General features: G+C 41.0%; 1 protein-coding gene and 1 pseudogene across 1 annotated transcript; both read left to right on the top strand.

Annotated features, from left to right (window-relative positions):
• The first annotated feature begins 321 nt into the window (after positions 1-321).
• On the top strand, positions 322-2,961 carry LOC140249925 (vascular non-inflammatory molecule 3-like; annotated as a pseudogene).
• A 2,384-nt stretch (positions 2,962-5,345) lies between these two features.
• Positions 5,346-15,954, top strand: LOC140250422 (pantetheinase-like). The gene is made up of 8 exons (XM_072333132.1): positions 5,346-5,505; positions 6,804-7,042; positions 7,147-7,277; positions 8,520-8,712; positions 10,157-10,451; positions 11,263-11,636; positions 13,862-14,032; positions 14,281-15,954. The coding sequence occupies exons 2-8, from the start codon at positions 6,833-6,835 to the stop codon at positions 14,407-14,409; spliced, it is 1,503 nt and encodes a 500-aa protein (XP_072189233.1). The 5' UTR covers positions 5,346-5,505; positions 6,804-6,832; the 3' UTR covers positions 14,410-15,954.
• Positions 15,955-17,125: the final 1,171 nt, after the last annotated feature.

Raw genomic sequence — 17,125 nt, 5'->3', positions numbered from 1 at the left:
CTGTGACCTGGGGTTACATTAAACCTACCTTCCCACAGCAATGATGTACTTGTATAATTCACTAATTTGGCTGGCAATGTTTTTCTTCAGTTGCAGCACAGCAGTGACTTCTTTATCAGTGGCGTAATGCAGGGTTGCTCAATGCTCACAACTGTCTGACCTTTGGTGTTGTGAGGTTTTTGGGACACAGGGATTATGTTGCATGGTGTCAGCTTCCTAGCACTCCAGGGAATTCACAGGTTTCTGCAAGACCTTTTTTTATTAAAGTTCCCTGTCCTTGTTTGCCCCTGTTCTCCTCTTGGGTGACTTCAGACATCAGGTATGGGACTGTTGAGGTCTCATGTCTCTACTGTGGTTTTGGTGCTGTCTGCTCCTGATGCCTGGGCCTAGGACAGCTACATCACAGCTGCCTGCAAGCAGCGTGCACTTGTCACAGGACACAGAAATGCCTGCTTCTCCTGAGGAGGCCTTGTTGCTGATAAGCAGAAGTATGGATATTTTTGAAATGGCCATCAAAGAAGCAGCCAGACAGGTATTATGACTTCATTACAACCATGCAATTTGGTAAATGCTCGTCATCTGCAGGAGGGGGGGAAAATGTTGTCTTTTGTTTTTCTGTATTGATACTAGGGTGCCTGTAACATTGTGACTCCTGAAGACTGTCTTCATGAGGAGAACAGTATATGCTTGTCTTGTGGATATTCCAGACCCACAGGTGGACTGCGTTCCATGTACTGATTCTGAAAGGTATAGTCTTTGCTATACAAGGGGAATGATATGGTGGGGAAAAACAACTATACTGAGGATTGCTTATGCATATCATTTTAAATGTCTTGGGGTAACTGGTAGAGGAAGAGAACGAGTTGCTCAGGTGTTGAGAGATGTGTGAATGGTGCACTGAGTAGTGCAGTTTAGTGATGAGATGTGGTAGATAGGGTTGATGGTTGGACTTGATGATCCTGAAAGTCTTTTCCAGTCAGAAACTCTAAGATTCTGTGAATTTATGAAAGGTAATGGAACATAATGTAGAAGAAACAAATTCTGAGCAGCTGAATCAAGAGCTGAAGCAGAATGCTAAGATCATCTCATATGTCAGGGTCACATCGGTGTTCTGTTACAGGACAGCAGCAAGAACTAGAAGGTGCAAAGATTAACTTTCACTATGAGCAAACTTCTGTGTTCCTCAGTTATTTCGCTTAAGATAAAGCCAGAATTTTCAGCATTCTGAGCTTGAACCACAAAACCGCTGCCTTCAGTTGAGCATCAGAAAACAACTGTATAAAGAGCAACTAACTTAAAGCAATTGTTTTGGCGGTCTTTAGTTTTAGTTTTGGTATTCGTACAGATTATCTCTTTTAGATGCCTTATTTCCTTCCTTCCGTGCTGATTAGATTTGTTCCTCACCAGTACAGAAAAGACTGAGCTGCCCGACAAGGAACTACTCTAGTCCATGTGGTTGCAAATATGGTGAACAAGAAACCATGTAAGCTCATTAATCCAAAATGACCAAGTGAGATGGTTACTATCAGTACAATATCATCATTGTCTTTGATTCAGAAGGGAAACTGGTGGCTCATTATCACAGGGTACAGCAATTCTATGAATTTCAGGAACTGGATGATCCATGGGTAATGAGAGATGTGGACCAAAGGCTACTTTCCAGGCTTAAGCATAGTTGTACATAGAGTCGTTATTTAGCAAGCATCAGCAAGAAAAAGTCACTCCCTTAAGATACCTTCACTCCTGCTATTCTGAAATTAATAACAAATAATGAAATGAAATTTAATTAAAACTCTTAGGGCCATCTATTTTTTAACATATGTCAATAGGAAGTAGAATGAAGCGTTAAAACTTTAATGTCCTGAACTCCTGCTAAGTAAGTAGAAATCTCTTTTGTTTCTGTAAATCAGAATCACGGATATTTGTGCTTAATTCTTCTTGCAATGGTTTCAATTTTCTTTTTCAAAATTAAGTAAAATGGCTTCAAGTTGCGCCAGGGCAAGTTTAGGTTGGATGTCAGGAAACGCTTCTTTACAGAAAGGGTAGTCAAGTACTGGAATAGGCTCCCCAAGGAGGTGGTTGAATCACCATCCCTGGATGTGTTTAAGAGCCGCTTGGATGTGGTGCTCAGGGACATGATTTAGCAGAGGGTTGTTAGAGTTAGGGTACTATGGTTAGGCTGTGGTTGGACTTGATGATCTTCAAGGTCTTTTCCAACCTGGGTGATTCTATGATTCTCAATTACTTGTATTCAAGTCAATGAATACTATAATCAATATTACTGATTCCAACCATTTGATTCCCTTTCTATTTTTGTTCTTTTATGTCAACAAGCAGTACAGCCTTTTTTGTGACAGAGAAACAACTGACCAAAGGATCCAGAATGTGTGACTTTCAATACATCGTTTGGATACTTTAGCATTTTCACTTGTGCAGACATATTCTTCCGTGATTCTGCTGTGGTTCTGGTGAGTGTATATCAGATTGTCAGCATTCTATTTCTGACTGTTTCTGATAATAACTCTCCCACTTTTGATGGTGGCTCAGTTTCACGCAGCATAGGCTATGGGAATGCATGTCAATTTTCTTTCAGCAAATGCACACAACTCTTCTTTGGATATGACAGGTAATACGATATTTATCTCGTTCAGAAGGAAAACAAAAACATTTTTATAATCATAACTCAGTTGTCCTGAGCTGAAATTCCCATAACTTTTGGGCATGCATACACATGTAAACAGGACTAGGACTTCTACTGATAAAGAGGAAATGAAAATGTGATATATAACAACTCATAAATGTTTAAGATAGCTGGAGCATCTTTAGTGCCTTTAAAGCGATCGTTCCTGAGATTTCACGTGTGCGATTGGTTCATTTTCTGACTCACAATGTAGTGGTGCTCATCAATGTTTTGTTCATGTTAAAGCCCTTATATTTTTTCTCCACTAGGTGGAAACATAGTGCCAAGCAATGCTCTCGTGAGTCTTGTAAACTCCGGGAAGTTCTCTTTGCAGACTCTTTGCTGTACAGTTTTACTGAACAGATGGTAGAAGTCAAGCACAGATCTAATGTTTTCAGAGTGAGAGAAACTTACTGGTGCTGCTAAAAAGTATCCTTAAAATTTGCCTTTGAAATGAAAGCAAATACAAGCTATGCATATTCTCAGTAATTGATGACTGTAAGCCAGGCAACTCATATTATTCATAGATATAGTTTGAATGAGGTGGTTCAAAAAGAAGCTTTTTTAGGCCTCTTTCAATACTACTTTATGAGACATGTTAACAATAACGATGTTGGAATTGATCCTTTGCTCTAACACGTTAAGGTCTCTCTGTGTACAAAAAGGAATCATAGAATCACCAAGGTTGGAAAAGACACACAGGTTCACCCAGTCCAACCAGTACCATATGGTACTGTCCATACCATATTTGTCGGCCATGTAGTGTGAATGATTAAAAAGCCCCTATGTCTACCTAAGTCTTTTAGAATAAAATCTTTCACAAGACATAAGTGTTGCATAGTTTTTATTTAGACACAGCGGCTCCATATAAGAGATTCATACATAAATTGCTTTGTTTTTTTTCTAAGACATCTTTCAACCAGGTCAACATTAATGAGTATCTTATTTTGTTTTTGTCATGCAATAATATTGCTTAGTCGATGTTCCTTTTTACTTTACTTTTCCACAACTAGGTGCTAACTGATGGACCTTGGATAAGCTGGTCTGGTACATCCAAGCCAGTTTTGAGTGTAGCGCTCTTCAGGAGATGGTATGAAAAGGATCCTCTGTATGCACCAAGCTTCATCATGATACCACTGCAGATACTCTTTAAGATTTTGTCTGCTTGCTTCTGTAGCACTAATTATAATATTAATTGAGGTTAGTTAATGCAAATACATATAATTATAATGGAAATTATTTCTTAAATTGCCCTGTCTAACAACATAGTCATTGCACATTGATTTGTTTACTTAATCTTGCAACAAAATAAATTACTCTTCTGGACAGTTCTGTATCTGCTTTTATAGCTTAGAATTGTCATAGACTTGACCTTGATCCCACTGGGGGCAGCCGGAAAGAACTTCAGCATAGGAAGTTCCGCACGAATGTGCGCAAGAACTTCTTTACAGTGAGGGTGACGGAGCACTGGAACAGGCTGCCCAGGGAGGTGGTGGAGTCTCCTTCTCTGGAGATATTCAAGACCCGCCTGGACGCCTACCTGTGCGACGTGATGTAGGGAGCCTGCTTTGGCAGGGGGGTTGGACTCGATGATCTCTAGAGGTCCCTTCCAACCCCTACAATTCTGTGATTCTGTGATTCTGTGTGACTTCAGTAGCATGGGATCCAGACCCAGAGTAGAGGATACTGGCCCAATAACAAATGATTTTTAATCATCTGAATTGTTTTAGGAAGATGTATCCAAGTCAGTTCCACAACACTGTTCAGCCACATATCTGAGCAAGCCCCTTTATAAACCAGTTAAGAGTAGTGAAAACTTTGAAGGCAGATGGCTGCCTTTTAAGTTAACATCTACTTGTAAAAAGAAAACAAGCCTCTTAAGACTGTTGCTTCAAAGTCAGATGGTCAGCTCAGCACTGTGTGATATGTTAGCATGCCATGCCCTAAATTGTAGTTGAGGGAAGCTGCTTGATCTTCCTGGATGCAGTTTTATAGTGTGGAAAATTTCCATTCCACAAAACTGTTGATAATTGACATCTTTTCTAAGCAGCCAGGTGGATCTATATAAAAATCCTGAAAAGGAGCAATTTCACAGAATGTGTCTGTCTCCCAGATGAAGTGGTTGCTGATACTGTGTCAAGGCTGCATGCAGGTGTTGCCACAAGCTGACTAATAGCATGAACAGATACACCTGCCCATGTGAAGGCCAAGAAGGTGCACTGGATTACTTTGTGTGTACTGGCTAAGTTTTTTATGTAAAGTAAACATGGCAGCTTATTTTTCAGGTTTGTTTTGAAGAAAAAAGAAAGAAAACATTGTTCACATTTAATCTGTACATAATAATAATAAAATAGTCTTACAGGGCATAAAATGCTTTACATTTGAACAAAATGATGAGGTAAAGTAAGATTTTATTTTATAGCTGTATTAAATAGTAACCCTGTGCAATTAATATAGAGGAGGTGATGGAAAACACACTAGTATTGTGAAGAAGTACAGTATCTCTGCATGTGTATCTGTACCACAGGACATTGTATCCTGTTTCAGAACAGCACCACAACTATGTGTAGTGGTTAAAATAGGAGGGGCTGCTGAGCTTGCTGAGCTTACTCAGCTGCCTGTTCCTGCTGCTCTGCAGTGATTGCCAGTTTGAAGGAGCGTTCCTTCTTGCAAGTTTTTCCACAGAACGATTAACCTTTCAAATGAAGAGTCATTTTCCAGACAGTTTCTCTTAGTTCAGGAAGGGGAACATGACCATGGTGTGAAGGCAGACTATCCCTACAGCTGAGCTAATTTGGCACCAAATTGCATCCTCTCTCACAAAGGTAAGTAATCATGTAAATCCTGTCCTCGTGTAGTAGCAGAGATTGGGGAAAGTGGACTGGGAAAACAAAGGTGTGAAAAATAGAAGGAACTCCAGGAATACCATCTTCTTTGGTTGTGGCCATCTATAGCCTGGGCTGCTGTAGTTTCACAGGATTTGACTCGGTCAATTTATGTTGTTTATTTTCTTAACCTGGTTTATTTCCTTCTTCCTGGGTGAGCTCCCAGTTCTGCAGTCAGTTGGTGTTGCCAGCTGGCACAGCACCAGACACCCAGCCTTGCTGCAGAAACCCTATCCTTGCAGGGTGACTTCACCTGCCAGGGTGGTCATCTGTCTGGGTTGTGACATGCATTCACTGTTGTGAATGTTTTCTTGGATCTTGCTTAACGAGGGAACATTTACCACTTCCTTCTTCAGTCTTAGGGCTCATTTTGGCTATTGTGACACAACCTGTATTTCCTTTGATAAGAACAAAAAAAGCCTTCCAAACTAAATTACTTTGCTTATCACTGAAATCTCTATTGCAGCCTTTCAAGGGCTGGCTGAATGAGGCTGTTCAAGGCTCCTGAATGAGCATGTTGTACCTGACATTGTACCTAGAGAAGTACCTAGCGATGAACATCAGCAGATGTGCATTGGTGTTCCTAATGCTTGAAAGCACTGCTCTTGCAAGGCACTCTGTGGTGCTTGCATTCACCAAGAGCATTTCTATCTTTCCTGAGCTGGCACTGCAATGGTGGCAGGCACCCTGCTCTGCTTTCCACTCCAAATGAGAACACTGCAACTATTAGAACATAAAAAAAGATGTTATGCAGAAAGGCATTTGAACTGAAGTTAAACATTAAAAAGGAAGCATTCTTTGATCAATAAACAGAATGTTGTTAGAGGTAGGAAGGAGCACGTGTGCTTCAGGGCCTGGTGGTCTGTGCAGACCTATGAGTATCAGGCTTAAGCCATTGTAAACAGCAGAAGTGTGTTGTAATCAGTGGCAGAAACAATGTAAGAGAAAGTTTGGATGGCTTTTCCTAGTCATATATTTAATAACTTACTTAAATATCAGTATTATTACACTTGGCACTACCCACTGTACTGTGACCGCCTGTGTCCTCTGCCAGCTCTTACTGAGTTGCAACATCCTCACCATGTAAAGTTGAACTTTCCTGTATGTCACCAGAGACTCTCGATTCCAAGGTACTACATTAACAGGCCAGCACTTCTTCCCTCCCATATTTAAGTTAAACTTTGACCCTCTTCTGTTTTTTGTGTATGTTCCCTTTTTGCCATTTCTCTGTGACTCAGAGCATTCAAGAAACTGCAAGGCAGCAGCCATGGTCCCTTCCCAGACCCTGGTGTGTGCAGCAGTGCTTGCCCTGGCAGTCCTGCAGGCCCTGGCCTCAGACACCTTCATTGCAGCCGTGTATGAGCACGCTGTCATCCTGCCACACACCGCTCACAAGGTTTCTCCTGACGATGCTTTGGCCCTGATGAACAGAAACATGGATGTTCTGGAAGGAGCTATTAAAGAAGCAGCCCAGCAGGTATGAGATGGATTTGTGAGTATTGTTCATTGGTATTTTCTGTTCCCGCTGACCATCCTGGGGGTGCCTTGACGGTGCCTTGTTAATGGAGCCTGTTCTGCCAGGGTGCCCGCATCATTGTGACTCCCGAGGATGGCATTTATGGCTGGGTTTTCACGAGGGAAACCATTTACCCCTACCTGGAGGATATTCCTGATCCAGAGGTGAACTGGATTCCCTGCACTGATCCCACCAGGTGATTCTGTGGTGTTTGTGTGATTTCAAACTGGTGCCTTGTGGAGTCATGAGCTGCTCCCAACAAATGTCTATGCACTGCTAATGCATTTTACATCAGGGCACGTTTCTGTTTCAGTATGATGTGAAGGTCAATTGCATCATCAAAAGGACAAGAGAGCTCTGTTAAAAGATTCCTTTTTGTAATAGATACTTTAAAGATAAATTCAGACCACATACAGAGTTTGGGTTGCTGAATGTGACAAAAACATATGTTTTTTGTTGCATTTGAGAAAAGATTTGATGCTACAATAGGCTCCTTCTCATTCTGTTTTTATTATTTTCACGCTATCTTGATTTGAACAGTTTGGAAATCTGTAATACTAGACTTATATTTGGTGTTGTTTTTTACAAATGTTATGATTGTATAAGAGCCCACCATAGAGTTTCTGAAAACAGCCAAAAACTTCCTGAAAACAAGTGACAGAGGTGATGAGATCACTAGTCAGTGTGTAAGTCTGTGAGTGATCCATCCCAGAATATTTTAGTCTCTTCTTTTTTCACAATTGCAGTAAGATAAAGTCCTAATCAGTAGAGCTTCTGTGCTGTAGAACATGATCTTCCCGTGTTCCACCAGGGATGTGATTACGTGTAGGTGAGCACTGGACTTCAGACCCATACAGTATGAGCTAAGTGCTCAGCCATAGAACGACAGATGTGGTCTGACTCTTGCACCACAGCATTCTGTACCTACCCAAAGAGGAGGTGCTAAGACAATAATATCACCTCTGTGAGAGTGTTCCTCAGTGGTCAAAAGAGGAAGATTTGCAGCAGGTAATGTGTGCTGAGAGAAGTGCACGGTGTGCAGATTCCTGCTGGAACATAAGCTACTGTGTCTTTTTCAATGACTGTGGTGTTGGGTGGTGACAATAAGTCTAAGCACATCTTTATTCCAGTTCTTCAGAGTTAAGTTTTGTGAAGGTGATTTTTGTATCTTTTTATTGTCTTAAGTCAGGTTTTTCATTAGTAGCCTTGCTGGACTATAGTGCCCTCCATCATAGTCTTTCAGTGCCCTATTCCTCAGTACTACCTATGTATCTGGCATGACAGTCCTTCTCTATGGCCACCCTATATGTTTGCCTCTCCTTCCACGACAGCTGGAACAGGGGTGCTGCCAGTGTGCCCTCAGTTCTCCTGGGATGGACACCACCAACAGTATTTTCTGAAGTACTTTTTTATTTTTTTCTGGTCTGAAACATGTTAGATTTGGTCGAGCACCAGTGCAGGAACGACTCAGCTGCATGGCCAGGAACAACTCCATCTATGTAGTTGCAAATATTGGGGACAAGAAACCATGTAATTCCAGTGATCCCAAGTGTCCGAGTGATGGTCGGTACCAGTACAACACTGATGTTGTCTTTGACTCAGAAGGGAAACTGGTGGCTCGTTACCACAAGGTAAGAAGTGGCTTTCCACACCTTCCAAAATGTCTCTAGTTGGCAAGGCAGTTTAATGCCTGTAATTGTCCCATGACGCATACTTATCTCTTACGGATTTTTGCTTTTAATTTAAAAGAATCTTTCTGCTGCTGTGAATCGTTGACACTAAGTTTGTATTTGCTGTCCTGTTTCTATAAACAGACTAGAATGAAAACTGAGTGATTACACAGATCCGATGTTAGCTGATTCACTGCCTTGGTTTGTTAATTCCCATTTAGTGGAAACCCTGCTGATAGAAAAACTCAAGTTTTCGGTGCTAGCTTTTCACCAGACTACCCCTTCGTGTTCCAGCATTTTAAAATGTTCACTTGCATACAATCTTATGTGAACAGTCTGATTTTAAGGAAAAAAAGCCCTTTCCTACCTTTTTGTTGTTGTTGTTGTGATGTTTAAGCACATTTTCAGCACAGTTTTTGCATAACTGGGATTGTAAATCTATTCTGAGTGTAAAACAAGTACTTTGAAACATTGCACCTCATGAAAGCATATATTTTCACTTCTATGTACTTTCTTATGGAGTTCTTCTAAGTTGTTTGGGGCTTGGTGCCAGATATCATGATGATGTGGCTAGACTGATGTCAGTTGTTTACTTAATGCGCTTTGAACCCAGTACTTCTACTAATTCTTCGCAGGCAATGCCAAGATAATTGTTTATGAGCATACTGGGTTAAAGAGACATTGCCAATATTGAGGCTGAACCCTGTGTGCCAACTAGGCATGGTGCAGGAGCTAAGTGCCAAGTTCAGTAAACATGAACTCACTTTCTGGCTCTTTTACCTGTGTTTATTGTCTAAGCTGCCTGTATATTAAGGGGCTCCCTTAGTTAAGGGGAACCCAAAGGAAGAATGAAAATGTTGCAAAGCTGGAAGGGTCACGCACTCTGATTTTTCTCTCAGTTGAGGTCATATACGTCTTCCCTGTCACCACAGCCTCTATCTGCTCTGGTTTTTGATGCTGTTCTGTCATGTGTTTCTTCTTGATACTGCTGTGCATCCAGTTCATACATGTGTCCCCACATCAAGGTCACCAACCCACCAGTTGCTTTGAGATTCTCTTCCATTATTATTTCTCTGAAATACGTCTTTGGAATAAACAGTATTTTAAATGCAGATGAAGAAGCTAGAGAGATTATTTTTATGGGAGTTACAGGTGGCTGACAACTGCAGAGTAGCAGATAGCCAGATTTTTTTCTAGTTAGGTGCAAAGGCAACTTATATCTCTTCATATCCATCTTTGGGGCACTGTGGTGATCACTGTGTTTCAGCTTGACTTCTTAGGTATGAAGCATTCTATCATTGATTAAAAACTTTCTCTGGTCATTCTGAACAGTCTTGCAGAATGACTTCAAGATTCTGCATCGGGCACCTTTAACTGGTTTCTCTTGTTATTCTCTCCCTTGCAGTATAATCTGTTTATGTCAGAAGCAAATAATTTTAATTACCCGAAAGAGCCAGAATTCGTCACCTTTGAGACTCCTTTTGGGAAGTTTGGCATTTTCACTTGCTTTGACATTCTTTTCCGGGAGCCTGCTGTGGTGCTTGTGAGTGAGCTACAGGTGGACACAGTGCTCTTCCCAACGGCCTGGATGAATGTTTTGCCCTTTCTGTCCGCTGTGGAGTTTCACTCAGCATGGGCTATGGGCATGGGAGTCAACTTCCTAGCTTCCAATACTCATAACACCATCATGTCTATGACAGGTAATTAATTTTAATTCCTTTGAATTTTTATTTTTTTAACTATGAATCTTAATTCCCTGTTCTGCAAAGAATGTAATGCAAAGGAGTATTATGTGTTTTCTTTATTTGGAAGGATTTAGTCTCCGAATTTTAAACTCGGTAAGTCCTTTCCCTAATGCACCATATAAGACCCAACCAAACTTGTGATTCTTTCTTTTCTCTTCCTTAGCTTCCTGGAGATTTCCTTTCTTTGTTTGTTTCCAAACAAATTGTGAAGTACTACCACTTCTACCTGAGTAGAAAAGGGCAGAGTTCCTCAGTGATGAGCATGACAGATTTTCTTTGATTTTTTTCCACCATCTGGGACAGGTCAGATGTGAATTCCCCATGTAGGGAGGAGTCTCCAGCTGGTATAAACTGGGCTGGACCTATCCCTTTTGGTGCCCATCAGAATGGATTTGTGATACTTGTCTGGATGGTGTTTTAGGTGGTTTCACTCAGTAGTTAATCCTTTTACATTAACTTGCCAAGAATGAAGGAATATTCATACAACTCTGCTGCATGCAGAAGAGAACTGAGGGATGCTAAATGCAATACCATAAGGTGACATTCTGCCCTTCAGTTAGGCCAAACAGACCTCATGCAGTGAAACAAATGCTACTCTTTTCCATAGCCTGATCTCTGACTACTTGAGTGGCTAAATGGTTACATCTAATGAGAATAAAAATTCTATAATATTTACACAATACTGGTCAAGCTAGCAATGAAAATAATTGAAAGGACAATATGAAATATTTGAATCATTTTGGATAAGAAATTACATTTTCCACAGGGAGTGGTATTTACGCACCAGAGGGAGCCAGAGCATATTACTACAATATGAAAACTGCGGATGGGCATCTCCTCATCGCTGAACTAGATTCACACCCTCGCCTTTCTCCTGCCTCCCCTCCTGCTGTCAGCTGGAGCTCGTATGCTTCAAATGTGGAAAGCTGCTTACCAGATGAAAATGATTTCAGTGGACTCATTTTTTATGATCAGTTCACTTTGACTGAGCTCACTAAGCCTGAGGGGAATCTCACGGTTTGCCAGAAGGACCTCCGCTGCCACTTGAGCTACAAGATGGCAGAGAAACGAAAAGATGAAGTTTATGTGCTGGGTGCTTTTGATGGGCTTCATGTTGTTGAAGGACAGTACTATCTGCAGGTAATAATTCTTTGCAGGATGTTATTTATTTTAGGAGGCTTATTTACAGAGCGGAACCTTTAGTTCCTTGAGATGGGAGGTGTGGGGGAAGGTTGGTGATTTTCTTCGGTATCCTATTTGTTAGCAACAAACAGTAGTTGCTAGAATGTCCAAGTCCATTTGCCATTAAATCCAAAGTATTTAGAAGAAAAGTTTGTAAACCTCTTTAAATTCTCAGAGGCCACTCTCTATTTATTTATTTATTTAATACAATGTTGGCTATGTAGGGAGCTATATTTAGGTCCTCTGTTCTGAGTATCTGCAGTAAGTGTTTTGTGAAATGGCATACAGCTTTTACTGGAAGTTCCACCGTTCCTTTGTCAACGCTTTGGGAAGGCAGTGAGTTGCATCCTGACTGAGTTTGCCTAACGCCATATTGGAAATCCTTCCCTGCCTTCATAATGAAGTTATTGTACCAGTAAATTAATCTTTCATTTTTTAGTTAGCTAGTTCTCTCTTCCAGCAAGACCTTCACATACCAGCTGCTATTGACTCCAGGATATGCAGGGAGGTCTTAGCCAGCAAACAGCTCATCATTTAAAAAGATAGATTGAATAAAATTACTTCTTGGTGAGCTTACTGGGAAAAAGTATTTCAGTGACTGTTGAAGCTTCCAAGTAATCTCCACAAGTACTGAATTTTCTATAGAAGACAGAAGTTTCTACTTTATTTTTCCATTGTTTATTATTATTATTATTATTTTATTTCTATAGAACTATTGAGAGAATTAGATTACATTTTTGTATTTGTGTTTCAGTAAGAAACCATATTTGCTGAAAAATGGTACTTCTGTTGTTTGCAAATATTCTTTTCCTGTTCCCCAGTATCTGATACAAATCTACAAATGCTTCCATCACCTGCCAGCATAGCCATCCAATGCCCTTTGAATCTTCACAGCAGAACTAGTCCTATTTCACATTTCTTAATAGTGTCCATAGACATTGATTAGTTTTAAGATGGAGAACTAACTGTGAGGACAAAAGGAAAGGATTATCTTTTTTACGTTAGTTTCCATGCTGCAGCTGCTAATACAAAACCGTGATGAAGGATGCTGACTTCACTGTTGTCCTATATTCACTATACTGTCATATATTACAGAATCATGGAATAGTTGAGATTGAAAGTCATCTTTGAGGGTCACCTGGTCTAACACCCTGCTCAAGCAGGGCCACTTGGAAAAGGTTGCCCAGGAGCATATCATAGGAACACAGGATCATAGAATATCTCGAGCTGGAAGGAACCCACAAGAATCATTGAGGCCAACTTCTGGCTCCACATAGGAGCTGGATTTGAAGATCTCTAAAGAGGTGGACTCCACAACCTCTCTGGGCATCCTGTTCCAGTACTTTATCAGCTGTACAGTAAAGAAGTTCTTCCTGATGTTCTGATGCAACCTTTTATGTTCTAGTCTGTACCCATTGCCTCTTTGTCTGGCACTGGATACCACTGAAGAGACTTGATCTATACTCTTTGCACCTTCTTTTATTTATAGGCATTGATGAGATCTCCCTTGAGCTTCCTTTTGTCTAGAATGACTGGTTCCAGTTCTCTCAGCCTTTCATCATAGGAAAGGTGCTCCAGTCCTTTAATTGTCTTAGTGGCCCTACACTGAATTCTTTCCAGCATGTCCAGGTCTCCTGCATTGGTGGGCCCAGAGACAGATGTGTGATTCAGTGTGATAATCCAGTATTCAACAGACGTTGGATGGAGAATATCTAATTCAGAATTCACATGGACTACCAGACCTCCTATTGAAGTATCATTAGTAATGTGTACACCTACTGTTAATGTGTACGGTTGCACAATGTACCTTTGAGGAGAAGGGCTTTGTTTCATTTGTACAAAATTTCCGTTCACAATCTCATTAAGTCTTACTAAGACTCGTGTGAAGGGAATCTTTAAATAAGAGAATTGGAAGCTGGAAGAATTAGTGGAAATCCCACTGGCCTGCAGGGACAAAGTAAGGTGCACTGGCAGTGCTTACATCAGATACTGAGGTTATTTCTATCTATTAAAGTGCAAGTCTGGTATACCTTACAATTAGGTCAAGAGGTGAACGAATAAATTACGGAAGAGATTCTGTGACAGTCATCTGCTCCAATACATACTAGGTTTAATGACACAAGTCTTGCATAACTGAGTGTTTCTGTTTTGCTCAGTATGTTTCCTTTTTGTCTTCCTGACAGATATGCACGCTGCTCAAGTGTAAGAGCACAGACCTGAGCACATGTGGGCAGCCAGTGGAGACTGCGCAGACCAAGTTTGACATGTTCTCCCTCAGCGGCACATTTGGCACTAACTACGTCTTTCCAGAAGTCTTGTACAGCGGTGTGCATCTGGCCCCTGGGGAATTTGAGGTAATGGCACACTCTGGAGCTGATTCTTGCTAGATTCTCTGTGGACTAGTAATGGCATAAACTATGTCACAACAAAGTGAACTCTCTTGTAGTGATAATCAGGCATATTTAATACTGTTTGATGAAGTCGCTAGTTGCTGTAAGTGATATGGTCTGAGGTACCTTTTTATTTTGTGACATCTTTCTGAGCTCTTCACCTGTTCATATTATTCCTCCAACTATAACCTTTTGTTACTCTTTCCAATCAGGTACTGAAGGATGGGCGTTTGATAAGTAAGACAGCACCAACAAAACCAGTTGTCACTGTGACGCTTTTTGGACGGTGGTATGAAAAGGATCCTCTGAAACAAGATCCACAACCAACAGCCTCCCTGTGATATTACCATAACTGAAGGTGTACGTTAATAATCCCATGTCCAAATGAGATGCATTATTGTCTACTAAAGTAATGAGTTCTTACTTCCTGTTGAAGAAACTTCTTAATGCTTTCTGATTAATAAAAGTGCAGCAACATGATTGATATGACTTATTGAGAAGTAACTTTTTCTATATTATGATATTAGTAGTCTTTTGTTAATATAAGTTAACAGCTGTATTTCTCTCTGTTTTCTGTATTTTGAATTTTTTGAATTTTCTAGCCCTCAGAAAACCTATATTTTTGGCCAGAGGATAAATTCTTCTTAAAGACCACAAATTCTTCTTTAGGACCAGAGGGAATGGTTTCAAGCTACGGCAGGGGAGAAGCTGGACATTAGGAAATATTACTTCTCAGAAAGGGTGGTCAGGCACTAGAATGCACTGCCCAGGGAGGTGGTGGAGTCACCAACCATGGGGGTGTTAAAGGAAAGACTGGATGTTGTGTTGAGGGACATGGTTTAGTGGGAGCTATTGGTAATAGATGAGCAGTTGGACTGGATGATCTTTTAGGTCTTTTCCAGCCTTGGTGATTCTATGATTCTATGAAAACAATGCTGCAAGTTTTATAACTGCTAATTATTTTGAGACCAGTAGATAAAGCAGTGAGAAACATGATAAATAGCAGCTTTGTACAAAAAAGCTCAGTAATTCTTTTCCTCTGGTATGCAATTACTAGTGCTGACTTATGCAGGTCTGTTTGTTTGTTTGTTTGTTTTACCACAGTCAACAGGTTTTGTTGACTTTATGTCATCAGCACATATTGTGTGGCACATAGCAGCACAGAACAGTGCATTGTGAAGGCAGAACAGGAATTTCAATCAGCAAGTCAACCCTGAACCAAAGCCTGATGCCTCTTTTTGTGCACAACTGACTATGAATGATCACTTATCTGAAATCTCTGTTGAACAGCTTGAAACTGAAATTTCAGAATATTCTGCTTGCCAGCTTCAAACAAGGTTGTCAAGAGCTACAGGCTGTACCATATGCAGTGTTGGAGCTGTCTGTAGCTAGTGTCTAGTTTCATGTAACAGCTTTGTCTTCCTCTCTTTTTGAATTCTTTCTGGTCATGTAACACCAGAGCATGTGAAATAAGCATTAGCTTTGCTGCTTCGTGATAATGCTGGGTAGTGCTGCCCTGCAAATTCATCTACTGTTGGGACTGGGAGATCAGCTACTCCAGGAGAAACCTCGTTTATGTTTTTGCTTCTTCTTCCCTCATGACCTGTGGCTTTCTGCTGCTGCTGGACTCTGGTAACCTTTGTTCACTGTATTGATCTGTCTCTGTCTGTAGCTGTGTCTTTTAAAGGGGGGTCAGATGCTTCTGTTGGTCCCAATTCCTCTTTCTTTTTTCCTGCACACCAGGCACCATTCCTGGTTCTTTGATTATGGAGCTGGTGAAAAGTCAGAAAGGCAAATACTATCCATACTCCAACACTGATTATTGTTGATGAATGCTGTGTGAACCCTTATGCTTTTAAATGCAAATAAATATTTGCATGTGATGTAATATAATAGTGTGGATGTGCTTATCAGAAACCATCTTCCCACCCCTGTATCACATCCTCTGACTCATGGAATCTCAGCATCAGTGCTGTTAGAGCCACCCTCTATAAAAATCTTGTTCACTATAAGAGTCAGTGGTTGCCTGACTACAGACAGATCTCAATCTGGCAAGGGATTATTCAGCCTCATCCACTTCCCAGGTTTACAAACAGTATATACTCTTTGTCCCCTAGAAGACTTCTGGGTAACACTTGCAGCTCTCTACTGGGGAAAGGAGCTGGATTTAAAGGATGCAATGGTGTGCAAGGTTTCATCCTCCAGTGCAGAGGGGATGCAGAAGAAATGCGTGGCAAGGCTGGAAGGCAGTTCCATCAGGGCTGTTCCCTCCTTGATACAAGACCTTTAGCTAAGACAGTGACAAGTACCTTGAATTCTGGATTTGATTCAAGGCTGTTGCTATCTGGATAAAAATATTTATATGTCAAATATTTTCTCGCAGATGACTGGAATAAGCCATTAAATTCTTTTTGTTGCAAAGATTACATAGCAATTATAATTATTAAATATGTTCCTGTGTGAAGTGAGGCAGACACAGAATGAAATCCTCTGCAAATTAACCATTCACATGCATACCAACTCACTGTGCATTAAGATAAGTCTGCAATAAACTGTTCTTCCAGATCAGTGTAGCAAAGAAAAATCCTATTTCTTTACCTGACAGCTAATTCAGGAACAAAGGAGGTGAGAAACCACAACACCCAGACACAAGGGACTTCTGTGCATCTGTAGCTTGAGTCTCAAGATTTCCAATGGGATGGTCCGTAGGTGTCACTGTAGCAGGGTGCAACAGGCAAAATGTAGGAGTTACGGCTTCCAGGCATGACACTTCTCTAGCAGAGGTCTCTTTTTCTAGGGAAGAGAGATCCTCAGAGCTCAGTGAGCGAGCAGTGTGCAGGCCTACCCAGGCTGGCATCCCTGCTACAAGGTGGGGCCCTGAGCCAGCAGCAGCAGAGGCTGTGTCCAGTTGGCAACACTGATGGCTCGTGGCCTTGCCTGCACCCAGCAGTCTCCCAGGAATCATGTGTCAGTTCTGGTCTCTGCAGTCATTTCCCAAACTCCTGTAATCCGGGATTGCTTTGAATGCCATGTCTGAATGGTTCATTAATCTGGCAG

The sequence above is a fragment of the Excalfactoria chinensis genome, chromosome 3 (genome assembly GCF_039878825.1).
Source record: "Excalfactoria chinensis isolate bCotChi1 chromosome 3, bCotChi1.hap2, whole genome shotgun sequence".
In the NCBI taxonomy this organism is placed as follows: domain Eukaryota; kingdom Metazoa; phylum Chordata; class Aves; order Galliformes; family Phasianidae; genus Excalfactoria; species Excalfactoria chinensis.
The sequence above is the reverse complement of the archived record's forward strand: the minus strand, read 5'-3'. Positions and strand labels throughout refer to the sequence as shown.